Source organism: Pieris brassicae, chromosome 5, assembly GCF_905147105.1.
Source record: "Pieris brassicae chromosome 5, ilPieBrab1.1, whole genome shotgun sequence".
Taxonomy (NCBI): Eukaryota; Metazoa; Arthropoda; class Insecta; order Lepidoptera; family Pieridae; genus Pieris; species Pieris brassicae.
The window spans coordinates 9569434-9588215 of NC_059669.1; the positions used below are offsets into that span (position 1 = coordinate 9569434).

Sequence of the window (18782 nt, forward strand, 5' to 3'; positions counted from 1 at the left end):
GTCAAGGGCGTAGAGCGGACAAGAAGACCTGGCAAGAAACTTTCCGCCACTCTTTTTAATCGGTAAGTTTTGAGTCATACAAATTGTTTGAACTGGAGCAAATCAATCCTAAAGATTAAGATCATTTAAATATTCGTTAAATTTATAAAAAAGCTTTATTGATTAATTTACGATTAACGGATTAATTAGGGCTTTGAATTGTGATACAATCACTAAATAAAGTCAAAGCCCTCGTCGAGCAAATCACAATCAAACGCATTGCGTCATCGTTGTGTCATTCGTTTTACTCTCTTGCTGTCTTGATCTATGATAGCTTAAACAATGTGACAGAAAGAGACGAATCTTATATGAATCAGTTTAATAGGATTAACACTTGGACAAATATAAGATATTTAATAATAGTGCTGTCTCTTACTTTTTCTATTATTTAAAGAGAGAAATAAAGATGAGATGTTTTATGAAGGACAACGATTTATCGTAGATATAATTGTTATATATCGAAATATTACAACCAGAATGATTTTATAATTACAATCAATAAATAATGAAAGATATTAAAACCGATTTAATTTTTTTAGTACTCACTCCAGAATTGTGTATATTTTCTTGGTTTTCCCTTACATATGAAATCTACAGATTCTATCAGCAAATATAAGAGAGGAAAAGATAGATATATTCAAATCGTTGATTACATATTATCATTATTATCGAGGACTTTTAAATGTCTTATAGCCCTGACATCGATCAGAGTGTCTGAAGAACTTTTGGTGGTGGGTACGAAGGAGATGGCCCGTCTGGCTCGTTCACCGTTCCGTAGAACTGGGTTCAAATCCTGCAATAAAAATAAATTATAACTTTAAGGTAACCCGAAAATCCCCCTTTTCCTCAATTAATCATTTAGGGTGATTCATAGCTATAATAATAATTAGAGAAAATGTTTTATTAATATTAAATACGTTTTAGATTAATCGAATTATACATTTTAATTTAATTACAATTACTAAAATGCCGTCATCAAAAAAAAATCTACCTAGGAGGTTAGGTTATATTCTTGATACAATGGCCGATTACTTTTTATTTTTTCGATCGTAAATATTCAAGGTTCTGGTTAAAAAATATATAAAGTAACTTAGCGGGTAGTTCCCGTTTTTTTTAGAAAAGGATATGCCAAATTCCAGAACGTTATTTACATTTAAAAAAGCCGGAGGTATCCCTCAAATTCTTTCAATGATCTCTTATCTTCGCAAACATTATCACTGTTATATAATAAATTAAACTTCATTACTAATTAGTTCTGTTCTGTGAAGTGTATAATCCTGAGTTCGAGTTTCAGCTGAATTTTTGCTGTTGTAATTGTAGTTTTTAATATTCGTGTGTTTAACTTAACTATTTAAAAGATCAAAATGAATGGAGTCAAAAGTAAAAATGTAAAAGTCAATATTTTAAAAAAAACCAACCCTGAGTTGCACGTGAATCGCATTAGCGTTGAGTTCAGTCTTCTGTATCTTCTCCTGAGCTGCGCGCAACTCTTCGTCCAACTTCTGCTTCTCATCTTCCAACTCTTTAAGCCGACGCTCTGCCTCTAATTGGAGAAATAAATAATTTGATGGCGTTACATTTTAATTTATTATATGACACTTAAGGGACTTTTTGCAATGCTACCCACTGCATTTCGAAAAGGCCGGCCATACACTCGATTACCCTCTGGCATTGAGTGTCCATGGGCGACAAAATAAAACAAAATACTAATACAGTAAACTAAATAAATTGACGTCGAATATATATTAGGTCCTTACATATGAAATTGGCGTTTTGTCTTACTGGCCACTTTGACCTCAAATACCTCCTCTTTGGTTAGGAATTTCAAATTCAAATTTGTACAGTTATTAACTCATGTATTTGTGCTTCGATGACCGTCATTCATTTGTTTTTTCCTTCTGTTTTTTTCTGTTTGCGTCACTCATTTTACAAAATGGAAAACTTAAAGTATCGCATTATTTACGAGTACGAGTTCCGCCGTGGCACTAGTGCTGCGGAAACGACTCGAAGGGTAAATGATGTGTATGGCGGTCATGTTGCAAAAGAAAACACAGTTCGTTTTTGGTTCCAACGCTTTCGTTCTGGAAATTTCGACCTGCAGAACAAGCCCCGTGGACGGCCTGAGACCCAAGTTGATAATGAAGTATTGAAGGCTATTGTGGAAGCGGATCCATCGCAAACCACGTCCGAGTTAGCTGCAGGCCGCGGTGTTAGTGATAAAACTGTTTTAATTCACTTGAAGCAAATTGGGAAGATGAAAAAGCTTGAAAGGTGGGTACCTCACGAATTGACTGAAGCAAACCGGCAAACGCGCGTCGACTGCTGCGTTACATTACTGAACCGGCACAATAATGGAGGTATTTTAAACCGAATCATTATCTGTGATGAAAAATGGATTCTTAACGATAATCGGAAGCGCTCACCGCAATGGTTGGATCCTGCCAGCCAGCCAAATCCTGCCCCAAGCGAAAACTAACCCCAAAAGAGTTACTTGTAAGCGTTTGGTAGACTAGTGCCGGTATTGTTCATTGCAGTTGTCTCAAATCTGGCCAGACTATTACGGCTGATGTCTATTGTCAGCAATTGTAAACCATGATGGAAAAGCTAGCGGCGAAACAACCTAGCCTGGTCAATCGCTCCACGCCACTGCTACTTCACGACAACGCTAGACCACACACTGCACAACAGACGGCTACCAAATTAGAAGAGCTTCAATTGGAATGTCTAAGACATCCTCCGTACTCCCCGGACCTTGCTCCAACAGATGGCCATTTTTTTCGAAATTTGGACAACTTCTTGCAAGCGAAAAAACTTAACTCTGATAGGGCAGTCCAAATCGCCTTCACAGATTTTATTGATTCCCGTCCGACTGGTTTTTTTAGTAAAGGGGTCAATGAACTATGAGATAGAAAACAATGGTTCATACTTTGATTAATTAAATATATTATATTTAAAAATATTCGACTTTTTCTTCCTCCCATACTAAACGCCAATTTCATATGTAAGGACCTAATATAATAATAATCATAATTAAATTTCATAATCTCTGTTTTCTTTTAAATATAAAACACGTGGGCAGTAAGGAGTCAGATCCAGTCTTATATAATGATCTACGATAGGGAAAGCGTGGTAAGACCACGTAAGATATGAGATCACATATCCAGAAACGTGATGGGAAATTTATTTTTTTAGCTCTTCGCATTTAATTTCTGAATCTGTTTCATTTGACAATCTAATAGCTGATAAGCCTCCTGTGCCTGACGCGTCCGTCGACTTCTTGGGTTGGCAAGCAGGTTTTTGGTACGCTCTTTTCTTGAAGGACCTTAAGTCGAATTGGTTCGGAAATACTTCAGTGGGCAGCTGTTTCCACATAACGGTGGTGCGCGGCAAAAATTGCCTTAGAAAACGCTCAGTTGTGGAACGACGGTTTCCTAACAATGTCCTTCACCTTTCGAGCGAATGTTACATTGGTGCGCGGGTGGGATCAAACATTCGACCTCAGGGATAAGAATCGCACGTTGAAGCCACTAGGCCAACAATGCTCTCGCTTGGGCAAGTAAGGAATAGAAAAAAGTGAAAGAGAACTATGGCTCTTGGCAAGTAGATAAGAAGCTAGGCAATAGTAAATACTTTATTTCTGAATAAATGATTGTTATATAAGTTGAAGTTACCTCTGTACTGTGCTTCCTTTTCCGCCTGTAACATTTCAAACTGTTTCCTTTTCTGTCTCTCCTCTTCTAACATTCTATTTTGCTCTTCTTGAAGCCTTTCCAGTTCTTCTCTTCTCTCCCATTCTTCAGCTAGGACCCTAAGTTTTAAATACATAGTTAAAGTCTCTAATAGATTCGATGATTTTTTTTATTAAATATTTATTTGGTTTAGTTATTACATAAAATGAGCTGTCCGTCTGTTGCAAGGCAAATGTTGGGTTGCAAATAGCGGAATTAGAGTGAATGTGTCTTGCCGAGAATCAAACTAAGTTCCTCGAGTTAGTCGTAGTTTTTAAATTCGTCGGGTGATGGAAATGTCAAAACATTGACAACACATGAAAACTTATTCACAATTTTAGGAACAAGTTTTAAGTTATCATAAAATTATCTGATATGTTTGGATATCTGTAGTCAGGGTCTAATTGGGAAATATACTAATTAACCCAAGGTCCATACAAATTACAGCAAAAAAAAATGTTTCACTAAAACTTAGTCAAGACTTCATAAATAATTTATTTAATTAAACAGAACAAACACATTTTTAATATAACACCATTATGTTGTAGAAGATAACATACCTCGCTTGCAAAGCCCTAACGATTTCTTCATCTCTTTTCGCCTGCGTCTCTTCTTGAAGGAGTTTCTCCAGCTCTACTTGAGCGTGCTTTAATTCTTCTAATTTCTTGTTGTCCTTTTGTGCTAATTCTGCTAATTCCTGTAATCGATATGTTTAATAAAATTATATAACTAAAATTATTATAATATTTTTATTGATTTTTTATTTATTTTCGTTTTGTATAATTATGTATTCCATAATTGTTATAGCTTTTTTTGTGGTATGTAATTTGTGTTAGCTAGGAATACGAAATTAATAAATATGTTCCAGTTGCAGCAGTTGGTTAAATATATATGTAAACATATCAAAGAGAAATTACTTTTACAAATCGAAGGTTAATTTTTAACGGTTAGTTACGTAGTAGATTCATAAATAACTCAGTAATTATTTTATCAGTTTGATCAATGTAGGTAACAATGTATACTTAGGAACGTAAATGAAAAAATAAAATCAATAAATCAGAGGCGCGACCTTTTAGGTTTGTGCCTCAGATTTCTGAATCTGTTTCATGATCGTTTGTTGGCGATTTGCCTCCTGACACACGCCGTCGACTTTTTGGGTCTTTGGCAAGGTTTCCTACCTACTACAGCCTCGGGGATAAGATTAGGACACTGAAGCCACTAGGCGAACACTGCTCTTGCTGATAATACAAATAATACATTTATTGCGAATTCTTAAATCATGGCAATGAGTTCTGTGTCACTTCGATAGCCAGGTTTTGGTCCTGGTCCTCATCACATCATAAAGCATTAATTATATCAATAAAAAAATATTTTGCTTAATTTAAAATTAATGAATTTATTAAAAAGCTACCTGTGCCTGGGCCTCTGCTGCCAGCCTCGCTCGTACTTCGTGCTGCAGACGAGCTCTTGTTTCCCTAACTTCCTGCTCCCTTCGCGCCCCTGCGCCTCTCCGTCCTGCCCTGGCCCGCCTTTGGAAGCCTTCCGCTCCTCCTGACACTGCTGCCGCCTGACGCAGGGCTGATACCCATTGGAGACGACTTCTAATAAGACCACACCAGAGTATTAGAGGTTTATTTCTTATTTTAATTATAAAGACTCTGTGGCTGATCCAGTAAGCACTTTTAAGTACATGTGTATAATTAATGATATATATATATATATATATATATATATATATATATATAATTTTGAATAAAGCATATAAATGTTGTTATATATATAATTCTGCTGTGCGGGTGTTTTTATTAAACTCATCGTCTGAACGGATTTAGATGAAATTTGTTGTGTTCAAGTGAATTTGAGAATGATTTAGATTTTTAATAAGATTTAGTTTTTTTTATTCTTGTGTTTAGCCGTGTGTACGTCTGTAGTGTCCGCTAGTAGTTAATATATATGCTGATTTATATATCTCAGTATTTATAGGATTAAATATACAAGAAATTGTATTTAGAATTAATTAAAAATCTGCTTACTTATGATCCTGTGTCCCAAACTCAAAAGTCCTTTCGGGTGTAATCAATTGAAATTTCTGTATTTTACCATCGCCTACCGCCGCTTCCACAGAGCAATATTCGTCTATGGCAATTCTTCCGCATTGCTCCTTCTGCGACGAACTCTTGTAGTATGTCAAAGCACAGGGTTGGAGAACACACCAATATTCTCGCATTGTCGGTAATAGATAGCCTCTTTTAAAGAGGTAGCCCTGAAAAAACATCAAGCCGCTGTTACATTATGGCAAGATAGAGTATAACATTTTCGAACAGGTCACTCCTCCATAAAAAGTTAAAATGGAAATTGGCCGCATTTGTGATACCAGATGGGTCAAGAATACCCTTAATTGGAATGGCCCAGTGGGAAGAAAGAATAGAGGATTCTCACCAAAAACTTGGGATGACGAAATAAAAAGGTTAGCGGGAAAAAAATTGATAATTGTCGCAGAGACAGGGATAAGTGGAAGAATTTAGAGGAGGCCTTCACTCCGTCGGAGATCGAGTACTACGAAAAACATATCTGACATGAACTTAGTGTAACTATGTGTACTCGGATAAAGGCTATTTTTAAGAAAAACACTTTTTGAATCAATCCGTTCATTTCATAATGTGTAAAAGTTATGTTAACAAAGTACAATACTAAGGCTATTTTTATGTGTGATTTTTATTTAAATTTAACTTTTGTTAGAAATTTAAAATAAACTGTTGTAGGTCTACGATTTTATTCGTGACACGCCTGTATTTAAAACGCATCAAAATTAGGTATAAATATGTGAAACTACGCATAAAATCAGTGGCGCTACAACCTTTTTAGGTCTGGACCTCAGATGTCTGTATTTGTTTCATGATAATTTCTCAATCTAGTAGAAAACAAAGTGATCAGCCGTCTGTGCTTGACACACGGCGTCGACTTTTTGTCTCTAAGGCAAAACGATTTCCTCACGATGTTTTCCTTCTCTATTCGAGCGAATGTTAAATGTTCACATGGAATGAAAGTGCATATGGGTGCATAGCGAGGGCTTAAACCTACGATGAAAGTCGCACGCTGAAGCCACTAGGCCAACACTGCTCTTATAACTATGCATAGCCCATATATATTCATTCATTTTTCCAAATGTCATCAAAATCGTCGCAGATCTTAAACCGTACAGCTTAATCTTGAAATATATGCTTTACGTAAAAAAAATTGAGGAAACAATTTGAACAAATACAGAAAATCTAACAGCGGGTTTGTTATTTAATATCCGTGGGTTTTAATAATTTATTGATTATAGACGAAAATATTATGAAATGCACAATGGATAATTTAGATTCGAATCTTGTGCTGAACACAAGAGTGCTCTTAAGGAAAAAAGAGATTTGAAACATAACATTACTTTCATCACTATTTATTAGGATTCAGTAATTAAAAATGCTTGGCAAGCGGAACAGAAAAGTGGAGCAATAAAATACTAAACTGGTGCTCGAGGTACAATAAACGAAAAAGAGGAAGAGAATTTAGATGGTGGATAGACCAGATCAAAGAAATAGCCCCTGGGCAGAGAGTGGCACAGTGTAGACACAAGAATGGCGGGATTTGAAGGACACCTTTGCCAAAAAGAGCACACATAAAGAATGAGACAGTAATGAATGTGTTTAAGTGCAAACGTATCTGAAATGAAAAACATTATTGAAAAGGAATGAATAAAAGGTATTATTAATCGAAAATGCTTACCTTTTTAATAATATCCTCAATAAAAACATCGTATATCTCATCTACAGCTTCAACAAGGGCCTTAGAGTGTAACTGCTGGTCGCAACAGTACTTTGCCTCAAGCACGGCGAGGAAAGCTGCCCATTTGAAATGGCCGATAGAGGACCCCAAAGCCTCCCAGTCGGCTGCATCCCAGCGGAGCCCTAGACAATGGACTAGCTGCTCAGCTACTAAACCTGCTTCAGATGGATGAAGGACTACCTATCGAAATATTTAAAAAATTACATAAGTATTTATTGTTCGCGCAAAATTGGGAGCAAATTTGTTTTATACTGCATTTTGTATTGAATTTTTTTTTTTCAATTAGAAACCATTAAATCGGTCCAGCCGTTCTCGAGTGTCTTCAAACAAACCCGACTTTGTTTTATATATTAAAGATTATTTGTACATATAGTCAAAGTCAAAAATCATTTATTCATTATGAACATCAAAAAAAGAAATATACATTAAATGCTTCTAATTTTACATTTACAGCCACTTCTCAAATCAAGGGCGTAGAACGGAAGAGAAGAACTGGCAATAAACTCTCCGCCACTCTTTTTTATCGCCAAGTTTTTTTTGTTTTACAATATATATTATACCTCATGACTCTGCCTGGTCCGGTCGCTTTTTTTAAAGGACCTAGATACGGGTGACAATTCTAAAGAGCCTAGAAACGAATACACAAGTTCTCTACTTCAACTTCTCTATGAAGATATATATACACACACAACCTTTTAGGTCTGAGCCTCAAATTTCTGTATGTGTTCCGTGGTACTGAGGTAGGTGATCAACCTTCTGTGCCTGACACACATCGTCGACTATGTGGGTCGATGAAATGCCGGTTTCCTCACGACGAGCGAGCGAGTGTTAAATGCACACAAAGACAAAATGTCTATTGGTGCACAGCCGGGGATCGAATCTACAACCCCAGGGATGACAGTCACACGCTAAGACCAACTGCTCTCTATATATCGAATAGCGTAAGTCCCACAGTTTGTCAGAAAATATTTTTATATAGATTGTAATGCATCTATGATATCACTCAAGATAAAAAGATTATAAACAGATCAAATCCCAAACACGTGGATTATCAACTGATAGTAGTCCTTCGTGAAGGTTATTCTAACCACAACCACAATTACAATAAACTGTGAAGATAAATGAATCGGTGAAGATTTTCAGCAACTCCATGGAGACCTTTTACCGAGTCCTTTTAGAATTCTCCTTTTTGCCTACATTATTATGTATATAGTGCGACTTCTTTAATATAGAGAGTCCCCTCATGAGTCGTGTGCTGCGATATTGCAGGCTACTCGATTGTGAATAAGTTGCATGGATCTGGCTAACGCTGTCTTTTTAAGTTCTCATGTCATTTTCACTTCTGATTGTCCCCTTTGTAACATGTGTGAGAACAAACATAAAAATATATGTATATAGTCTCTTCTATTTTTTAAAGGCATATTTAGATAGAGAGAGTTTCTAGCACGTTTCAGTGCGAGAAATCGTACGCGAATATCGCCAGAAATAGACCGTTATCGTATCAAAATGTTTACATACAAGCAAGAACTATATTCTCACCTACAATGGTGTCATACGAGATTCACCAGCGATTTCCGGCGATAATTATTTTCTGCGTCTGTTTACACATCAAAATTTTAGTAAGAAGCTTCTTTTTCGATTGTCATCAAAGTGGAAGAGCGAGAAACTTACTCCTACTAAATTGGCCTTTAGTCTAATAGAAACAAAACTGTTTACAGTTTACATTCAAATATTTATTACTAAACAGTAGTTCTTAACAAGCTAAAGGTACAAATAAAACAGTTATTATGTAGCCAGTGGCATCGTGTTGATTAACATGTGGCTCGCAAATGGCGAGCATTACGAAATATTAATTACAGTTTGACGTCTTTACTAACTGAGTGGAATATAAAGGTTGGAATTAATTTGCGATTTGTAATATTCATCAAAGCATTTGAAGGTATCATTTAACTATTTCAAGCGAAGTACGGCTAAAAGAATGACGACAAATGTGCAATACGAAATCTGGTTTTTAATCCGCCCAAAATTATTTATTTATCTATTTCTTAACAATTATTCTTATTTTTATATTTATATATACTTTAACACAATACTACTTTACTTTTTATACTAAGTATTATTATTATTACATTCTTTTTTGCGACTGAGGCGCAAGCTAACTATTGTGGTATCTTGCAGAAGGACCAGCGCTTGGAACAGTCTACTCCTCAGTATCATGCTGAGCTAGGGCCAGTTACATTCTGGTCAGTTTGCTGATTACTGCTGTAGCCTATACGGAGTCGCCGTCACATCCTCCCTGTTGACTCGTGACTGATCCTTAATATACAAACTCGTCCACAAATTCACTATATAGACACTGTCAGAGTAATATTGGCCTCAGTGTGAGATTCACATTATTGAGGTCGAAGGTTTGACTCCCGGCCGTGGATTTTCTATGTGCACATTTCACACTTGCTCGTATAGTGGAGGAAATTATAGTGACGATGCCTTAGGCCCAAAAAGTCGACGGCTTGTGTCAGGCTGGCTGATCACCTACATATACATAGATGCGCTGAGGCTATTTCTGATATATCTGACGCCCAAACTGAAAGATGTAGTATCAAATGGTTTTTTATAGATTAAATGCAAATATAAAAATCGTTTAGGAAAATGACTTACAACATAGCGATTAGAGTCTTCAGCGTCTTGTACCAGGTCAGCAAGAAGACAGAAGATACGGAAGAGCTTAAAGACTGAATTGTCAGCGAAGATTGGCTTTTCTCTAGTGAGCAGGTTTTTTCGACAGACGAACCAACATACCTGTATATTGCATAATTTTAGATCAAAGCTAATAATACGAAATTGTATTTTTTTCATAAGGGTTACTAATTATCCAAAATAAATATATAATTCATATTCTATCCTGTGTAACTCTTAAAATATTATCAACAGGCATGCTCATCGTATAAGTGATCGGTTGCGGAATTTTTTTTTGAATAATAGACAATAAAATAAAGGAAAATTGAAAATGAAAGGAAACACACCTCACTGATTTTCTTTTCAAACTCTCTCGCGTTTGGAAGTGTTAATGTCTTCGGTAGAGAACTGAAGACCTCATGCTGCAAATAATAACGGAACTCGTCGAAGGTCAGCTCCTGGGTCGAGCGAAAGTGGTCCAGGCCCTTCTCCACACCATATAGGTCTAGAAGTGTACCGAGATTTGCCGTTAGTACCTGAAAATTGGGAAATTATAATTGATACTAACATAAAATTATAATCAACAGAATCTTGACCTAAGGTTGCACATAAGAATAATAATTTATAATAAATAAATAAAATACATATAATTTTAATTCACTTAACGAATAAGTGAAAAGTTTAACGAGCCTCCAAACGAAATTATATTTTCATAATTTCATAAACGGATTGAACAGTGCATATCCGGAGCTGGATGTTTTCGGTAGTAAGCTGATCGGTTTTATAGAAAGCAATGTTGGGTGCCTATCTCGAACCTAATTCGCTGCTGATTTTTTTTTTATTTAAGTTTTGTGTCGTCTTTACCAAATTTCTGTCAATTTTATTGTGTGCTTATTTTATCTTATATATGTTTTAGTTGTATTTTTAATATTTTTTTAAGACATATTTAATTCAATTGCCATACATTTTCGATGGAAGATTTTGTAAAATATGCAGTTGATTTAGTACTATATATGTAAACTTCAATAGATAAATAAACTAATATCAGTTGTGTTCTTGCCTAGATAATTTTTGTGAGTATCAAATTGTCTTATATTTCCAGCGGACAATCGTAATATAATTTCAGTGAGTATTGATTACAATTAAATAAGAAATTAATTAAATTGAATTGTTAGCTCTGGTGATATTATTGAAGCTGTATTAATTATTCCATACAACATGTGGTTAGTTTACATTCCATAATAATATTATTAGTTGTGTTAGTATAAGTTTTAAAATTGTAAGTTAGATCTTTTTTAGTGGTCTAGTTTTTGTATGGCCCCTTTAAGTGTAAAAGCCTCCTTCATATTTTTACATTTCTCTTTGTCTTGAGCAACATTCATCCAGTTTTTCCTCGCTAGTTCTTTAATGTCATCTGTCCATCCTTTCTTTTGTCGTCCTATACATCTCTTTCCAGTAGGTCCAGTCCATTTTGTAATTTCTAGTGTCCATCTTTTATCCCACGCTCTAGCAATATGACCGGCCCATTTCCATTTAAGCCTAATTTTAAGTACAACTCGTGATATTAACTAAATCTAATGAAAGTTTATTAAATCAAACATTTTGGTTTTAAGTGGTTCTACTACTACAAAAGTATTCAAAACCTTCAATCGTACATAACTGAGTGTACGATTACAAAATGCAAATTTAATTGCGTCGAAATAATCTTTAAATTGGATTAACAAAATGCGGAAGTAGTCAATCAAATGAACATGGGTAAGCGGCCGTAATCTTTCAATTTATATTACCATAACAATAAAATAATATAGGTTTAGATAGGACTTCAGTATGCTTCAGTATAAGTTATACCGACTGTGGGAACATACTATATGAGCTAGTTAATTGATGTTAGGCATCAATTGTTGCGTTTGCAGTATTAAGTTATCCTCGTTATTCAGAGTTTACCATCAAGCGCCTATTTTGGGACAACAATTAGGCTTTGTGGTTTTTTTTTAATTTACTTTCTTATTAGATTAGATTTACTTAAATTTGCTGGAAGTATATTTCGTGGAATATCGAACCACCTGGTGTCGCAGGCAAAACTGAATCAATTCTTACTTGAAGTTGCTGAACTATCCGTTCGCATAGAACATTTTGTGTTCGTAGTGTGTCATTAATTGGGACAATGAAGCTTTTGTCTGCCACGTTTGTTTTCTGCTCTAGTTCGTGCCTAGATGCCCCATACGCCAGGGATTGTCGTTGTGTGACGTCCTAATTAACCAAATCAATATTTTGGCAGTAAACGACACAAATTCCTAGTCGTTTGTCAAATGCATTGCTGGCATTTATACCCATTTAATGCAATATAAACCCATTTAATGCAATATAAAACAGTTCAATCTGTCACTTTCTAACACTGAAACACAATTTGAGAGAAAGAAACAGTACTTTAGTTAAAAGTGCTAAGCTAAGCTACGTACTAGAATTATTATACAATAATGGTACTATATAACTGCACTTTCGTAACGGACTAGTCGTACTTGATAGTAAAAACCATTAGTAACACAAACAGGTTATCAACAACGATAAATCTTAAAAGCATAATAAAAAGCAAACAATCGTTGGGCCAAGGCCTCAATCAACAGCTTTGGAAGCTTAAGATCCTATCAAACCGTTTGATATTGAAATAGATTGTGTTCTTACTAGATAGATAGGAAAAATGCCGCAAATACTAGTGTTGCCGTCGTGCCGGCATTTCGATTCTACAGAGGGTTATACTACATACTGCGCACACTAAAAACAATTTTCAGCTACACTCTCAATTATAGAGTGTATTTATAATACACTGTATATTTGATTACACACCCTCTTTTATGTTCTCATGCATTCACACTTAAGGTTTTACACAAATATTTTGTTTCATTACATGTAATACGATCTGTTTCACAATGTATGAATAAAATAACCAAATAGCTATGCAACACATAAATTATTTGGAATATAAAAGTTTCAAATAAGAAAGTTCGCGTTTTATCGGACTCATAACTTAGGATGGACTTTATGTGACGAATAGCGCTATCGGACAGTCGTGAAACGCAACAATAGTGTTTATCCTACCAATAACTAATAAATATCTTATTTGGACCTTATCCGTACATTGTGAGACAGACCCTTAGACTATTTTTACTTTAAAACATTACTTTAGCAATGCACTATTATATATATATGTACCGAATAATTATAATCTAGTTACGCACAACACAGGGGCGTAATGTGGGGAATAGCGTTAGAACAATGTTGTCGAAACCATATTTTTGTCATCAACAAAGTTTAATTATTATTATTTATTAGTACTCAAAACAAACAAACCACCGCAACAACAAGCTTTTGGAAGAGCACAACTACAAATAACAACGTATCTCGACCTACTATATACCTACAAATGCGAATCCTCAAACACATTGTCTCGAGAAATGTACACGACATATATAAAAATGAATAAAGAGGAATTTTTAAGCACTGCAATATATTGCCCTTAACACAATAAGTCAACAAATTTCTTCTAGTCGAGCACTTTTTTCGAGATGTCATAAAAAAAGAGTTGAGCATGGCGTACAGACTCGAGCTGTAACGCAATTTCGGCCATACATCGAGAGCAAGCAACATATATGGCGAGAGAACGTTATAGTATTCGCTACGGCTATAAAATGGACTACCCTGTCAGTTATTAGATAGCCGAACGTTAACCAACATAAGAAGTAAATTGAAAAACTATTTTTATATGAATTTGTCGCATTCCTAAACAAGATGGCTATGGTTACATTTATACTAACCACAGCGGTTTAATGTAACATATTGATTTTATTCTGTAAAATAAAAACTCAGAAAAGAACTACTTACATACCATATATTAAAAATATCTCACACTATCTTTGGAGGCCTTTGGATTCTTGTAAAAAAATTATAACAACCTAATATATTGAAACAGAATTTGCAGGAAATATTACAATACAAGGATCTTACACAATGTAATGAGTATCTATTAAGAATGCATCTAAAGAAAAATATCTACCTACGCACTGTTTTGATCCATATTACAGATATTATTCTCGTAATTCTCTTATCCTATATGATATATTTTGACATGCGGAAGTCAAGTTGCGCTTTGCGCTGTCGACAAAAAATTTTATCCTTAGGGTAATTACGAGGAGTGCCTGGTGAGAAAATTTTTGTGGGGTACCAAATCGAATACGCATAGGCCCTTTCGAGACTAATATCGTGTGCTGTTATTGAGTTTATTTCCGTAATCCTGATAGCAACACAAACAATAAAATAATTGCCATAAACTCGGCTTCTATTGCTTCTACATATTTGTCATGGTCTTCCATGACTACCAAATCGTTCTTGTTCTCAGAAACATAGCATATATACAAAAAAATCACTACAAATACTTTTCTTAGACCTACTTTCCAGGTATGCTTTCTATAATCTTTATAAATCTTTTATTAAAATTTATTTACCAGGAAGCGTAGCTTAATAAATTACATATTGTTTTTAGAATGGGTTTTAAAACACAAAGTTGTTTCACTTCCTACTTAGCGAGAAAAATAGCTGAGCAGCGATAAAACTAAAGGTCGACGAAGTAAGGCATCATTGTCTTTCTTATCGTATGAGTAAGTGGAGTGATTGGGTATAAATGGAATTTTGTTTGTTCTGTGTTTGATCTGTATTTTTTAATCGTTATATGAAAAGAATTTCCTTCCTTCAATGTGTTTGGTTCAAATTATTGTTTAGTTAAGAGTTTTGGTACTTGAAGACTGTAGGAGTGTTATACAAACATACATATTGAACAAAACGGCCCGAATGTTAAACAATCTCTTTCTTTAATCGGCAGTTCATGTCTAAGCGTCGTGGTCAGCAACGAAGCATCTAGAGCGGACTATCTATTTCCACCGGTTTCTGGCCAACGCCTTTCTTATGACAGTGTACAGTTTTGAAGTCTTTCATTGATCGGTCCCTCTGGTTGGTGAATGGCCAGGTGATCCTTCTGTGTTACCAACGACAATCAGCTTCTCCAAGTTAAATATAAAAGAATAATTTATTATAATAAGTAACTTATCGATAGGCACGGATATTACTTGGCGTTAACAAACACTTATTAGTAGTAATGTTTGTCTTGTTTAAATTGTGAAGTCCCTAGTAAACTTACTTAGTGAGCCACGTTATGAAACTTAAACAAAACATGCTGTAAACACCTTAACAGGTTATTTTCTAGTAGTGACTTTAAATGGAATAAATGGCGATGCTATTACACAATTCGCACCTAGATTAGTATAACTTTGTGTGACTCATCGATTGATTTGTAACCGTACTATATATATGGTTGGCAATACAATACGATACTCGCTTTCACGCTTAATCCCGTGAAGCAATTGTATTTTGGTCTATTTGAGAACTTGATGGCTTAACTTAGATTTTTATTGTTGTATGTAGTTAGCTGGTATCAGAAAGATTGAAGCATGACAGATAACCGATCAGATAAACCGCTAAATGCTAGTAACGAGAAATGAACGCATTGAACACTTGTGAGTATAATGTGGTAGGTCGACGCGACCACGACGAACGCTTAATTTTAGTAAGTTTGTATTAGCGCTACCACGCGTGTTCGGAGACTGAAAAGCAAGACTTCAACTGTGATTAAATGTAGGGTACTTTAAGCTTCAAATAGTTTTTGTATTGCTTGAAAAAATATACAAATAATTATAAAAATAATGTAAATTGGTATTACACCACCCGTGACTTAAGTTTGTACTGTCTATAATAAGAATAATAATAATTAATGTATAAAAATAAATTTAGCCTCTATACTTACTATACTTATACATTACTGTACTTAGTTTTTTTGTTTTTAATACTTTTTTAGATTATACAACTAATTTCGACAAAAGCCTCCTTCAAATGTCGCCAATTGGTAACAAATTTAAAATAATAGATGAGAAATAGTTTCTAATTTTCGTGTGTTTTAATACTTGTAAGTACGATACATTTCTAATTGTGGAGAGTGCTTTTAAAAAGTTGCCCTGAGCGTATCACATACTGTTAATGAAGGCAATTGCTAAGTAATTAACACAACATCGTCCAGGAAATGATCAATTTACACTTACTTTTAATAAAAACTATAATCGTTTCGCTGCATTTTTCTTGCAACGCGCAACTGACCTAGAGTTAGCAATGTTAACTTTTTATACACTAGCGGTCACTACATTAATATATCAGGGATAATGTAGCATTAGAACGGTAAAATAATTTTTGAACTCCGTCCAGTAGTTTTTGTGTGTGATCGTTGCAAACATACGAATCTGTCCTCTTTATTCTATTTCGAGATATTCTTAGTTTGAGACTATTTAGTATTTACACCATAAGTTTTGACAACGAATATAAATAACTTAACTGTTCCTTTTAATATACCGTTATGGTAATTAATATGACATTTGCATGCTTATTTTTATATGGCTGATTGTGCGTATTTTTATAATTAATCCGAATGTACCACTTTATCTTCGAATAAAGTATATACGAATACTAATATAGAGTTATATATCACGTATTAATCAGAACTGAGTTCTAAGATTAATACGCATGGTAATGATGCTAACTACTTAGGTATGCGACTTCGCACGCAATTGTTCCAACAGGATGTTGGGTGCTCACTAGCGACTTTAATACCTTTAATTCCTAAAACCTTTCAAAACTGTCACTAGTTTTAAGAAGTAATATCACCACGTGCGTCACGTGGTTCAGAATATTAAGACAATGTAATGTGTCGTATACCAACGTGAACTATTAATATAATGAAACACTGAGTTCGAGGTTACTTATTAGAATAAATTTCGGGTTACCTTTGAAGGTACTGCTATCGGATTCAATGGAACTCAGAACCACTGGGTTTAACATATCTATTGACGTATTGATAGATCTCAATTAGCTACGAAATATTTGTAATCACTTCCGTGTCACTTTCACTCTGAATATAAACGCGGCAATAGATTTTTTTACTATTCCGAGATTCATAATAGTTTGTTAATGTAGAATAAAAAATTATAGATATCTTATAACATTTAGTTTACCTTGTAATTTATGTTATTGTAACAGACCTTGTAGTTAAAATTAAAAATACATGCAGAAAATATCAATAAATATTGAATACAAATGATATAATAACACTATTACAGCGCATTGTATTGATGTCGCCCGTCTGGCCGGCGCCAAAAGATCTGCAAGGAGGGTGACACCCCGAAGAACATCGTAAAAGCGCGGGAAATAAAATTGAGAAATCATAATCGCAGATGACAAAAATATAGCAATGAATTATCTTTGTATTCTCAAGGACCACAATTAAGTAATTTTCGAATCTATGATTTACATTACTTTACAATTTTTATTGTTAAGTGTTTTCTTTGTTAATTGATGTTTATTTAAATTTCATATATTTTTTATACAAATAATTATTAACTTTATTACATTCACTGTCATACTCAAATTCATTCGTTATGCTTTAACGGTGACTTAAGCCTTTTAGTAAAGATTTTTTTAATGAACCATAAATTGTATTTGAAACGAAAAAAAACATACTCGAATCGTAATAGATTCGATTGTTAAATGTTGGTCGAAAAAGGTTTTTATCTTCATAAATAATCTAAGTAATTTAATATTAGATTTTTTAATGAAATTCGTAGACTAAGAGCAATCAATGACTTCTGAACCTCTCCCTCAGAGCGCAGAGGTATTATAGAGTAATGAATTTAAAGCGTTTAGAGTCTAATAAAAAAATTACGTAATACTCGCGTCTATTATTTAATGGGTCGTCTGTAGCTTAGGAATAATTGATGCACACTAATGCCTTGACCGAATTAGTTGACATACGTAAGCAATTAAAATACAATAAGTTCAATGCATTTTGGTGTGACTCACAATAGTTGTTTTTAATAATCCTAAGGAGTTGAATGTCATTTGCGAAATTAACTGAAGGAAAACCACTATTTTCGAACTTAAAGTTATTATACTTGTAAAGGTTATTGCGGAATCGACTTTACGCCGTTTACTGTCATTTCGTTTTAACATTGTATCACCTGTCCTTAAGTAATTAACAAAATTTGGAATGTAGTTTTTCAATCGCAATAAGTATTTAGAGGTTTTTAAAAACTATAATTAGCTTAAATACTCTTTCTTTTATATTTAAATATAATAAATAATGCCAATAAAGTTACAATAGGTTTTATTGTTTCTTACTTTATACGAGAATTATTTAATTTTAAAATCTTACCTTTAATTTAGATTTATGAACCACTTCATTATTTTGTAAAGACTCAAACGCGTGCCAAATACAGTTCGTTACATTTTTTAATAATGCTGACATTTTTATTCACTACACAGTCACATTAAAACTTCTTCCTCTTTGGGAAAATTACACACAAACACGACTGTAACCTCCGCGGACGAATTTCAAACTGGCCTTATACGATTGATATCAAAGGA

General features: G+C 34.3%; 1 protein-coding gene across 1 annotated transcript; it reads right to left on the minus strand.

The window, feature by feature from the left end:
• Window positions 1-139: 139 nt before the first annotated feature.
• On the minus strand, window positions 140-18743 carry LOC123710275 (differentially expressed in FDCP 6-like). Its single transcript, XM_045662072.1, has 10 exons — window positions 18571-18743; window positions 10616-10804; window positions 10251-10391; window positions 7533-7772; window positions 5801-6030; window positions 5179-5368; window positions 4328-4464; window positions 3711-3847; window positions 1458-1582; window positions 140-832 (listed from the first exon to the last, which is right to left on the minus strand). Exons 1-10 carry the CDS (start codon window positions 18661-18663, stop codon window positions 689-691), a joined length of 1626 nt encoding a protein of 541 aa, XP_045518028.1. The 5' UTR covers window positions 18664-18743; the 3' UTR covers window positions 140-688.
• Window positions 18744-18782: the final 39 nt, after the last annotated feature.

Excerpts from the sequence above, each read along its gene's own strand:
- LOC123710275 (XM_045662072.1), bottom strand. The coding sequence starts at position 18,663 with ATGTCAGCATTATTAAAAAATGTAACGAACTGTATTTGGCACGCGTTT. Across the intron at positions 10,805-18,570 it reads TTCATAAATCTAAATTAAAG|GTACTAACGGCAAATCTCGG; the intron begins GTAAGATTTTAA and ends CCCAATTTTCAG. Across the intron at positions 833-1,457 it reads CGATTCACGTGCAACTCAGG|GATTTGAACCCAGTTCTACG; the intron begins GTTGGTTTTTTT and ends TTTTTATTGCAG.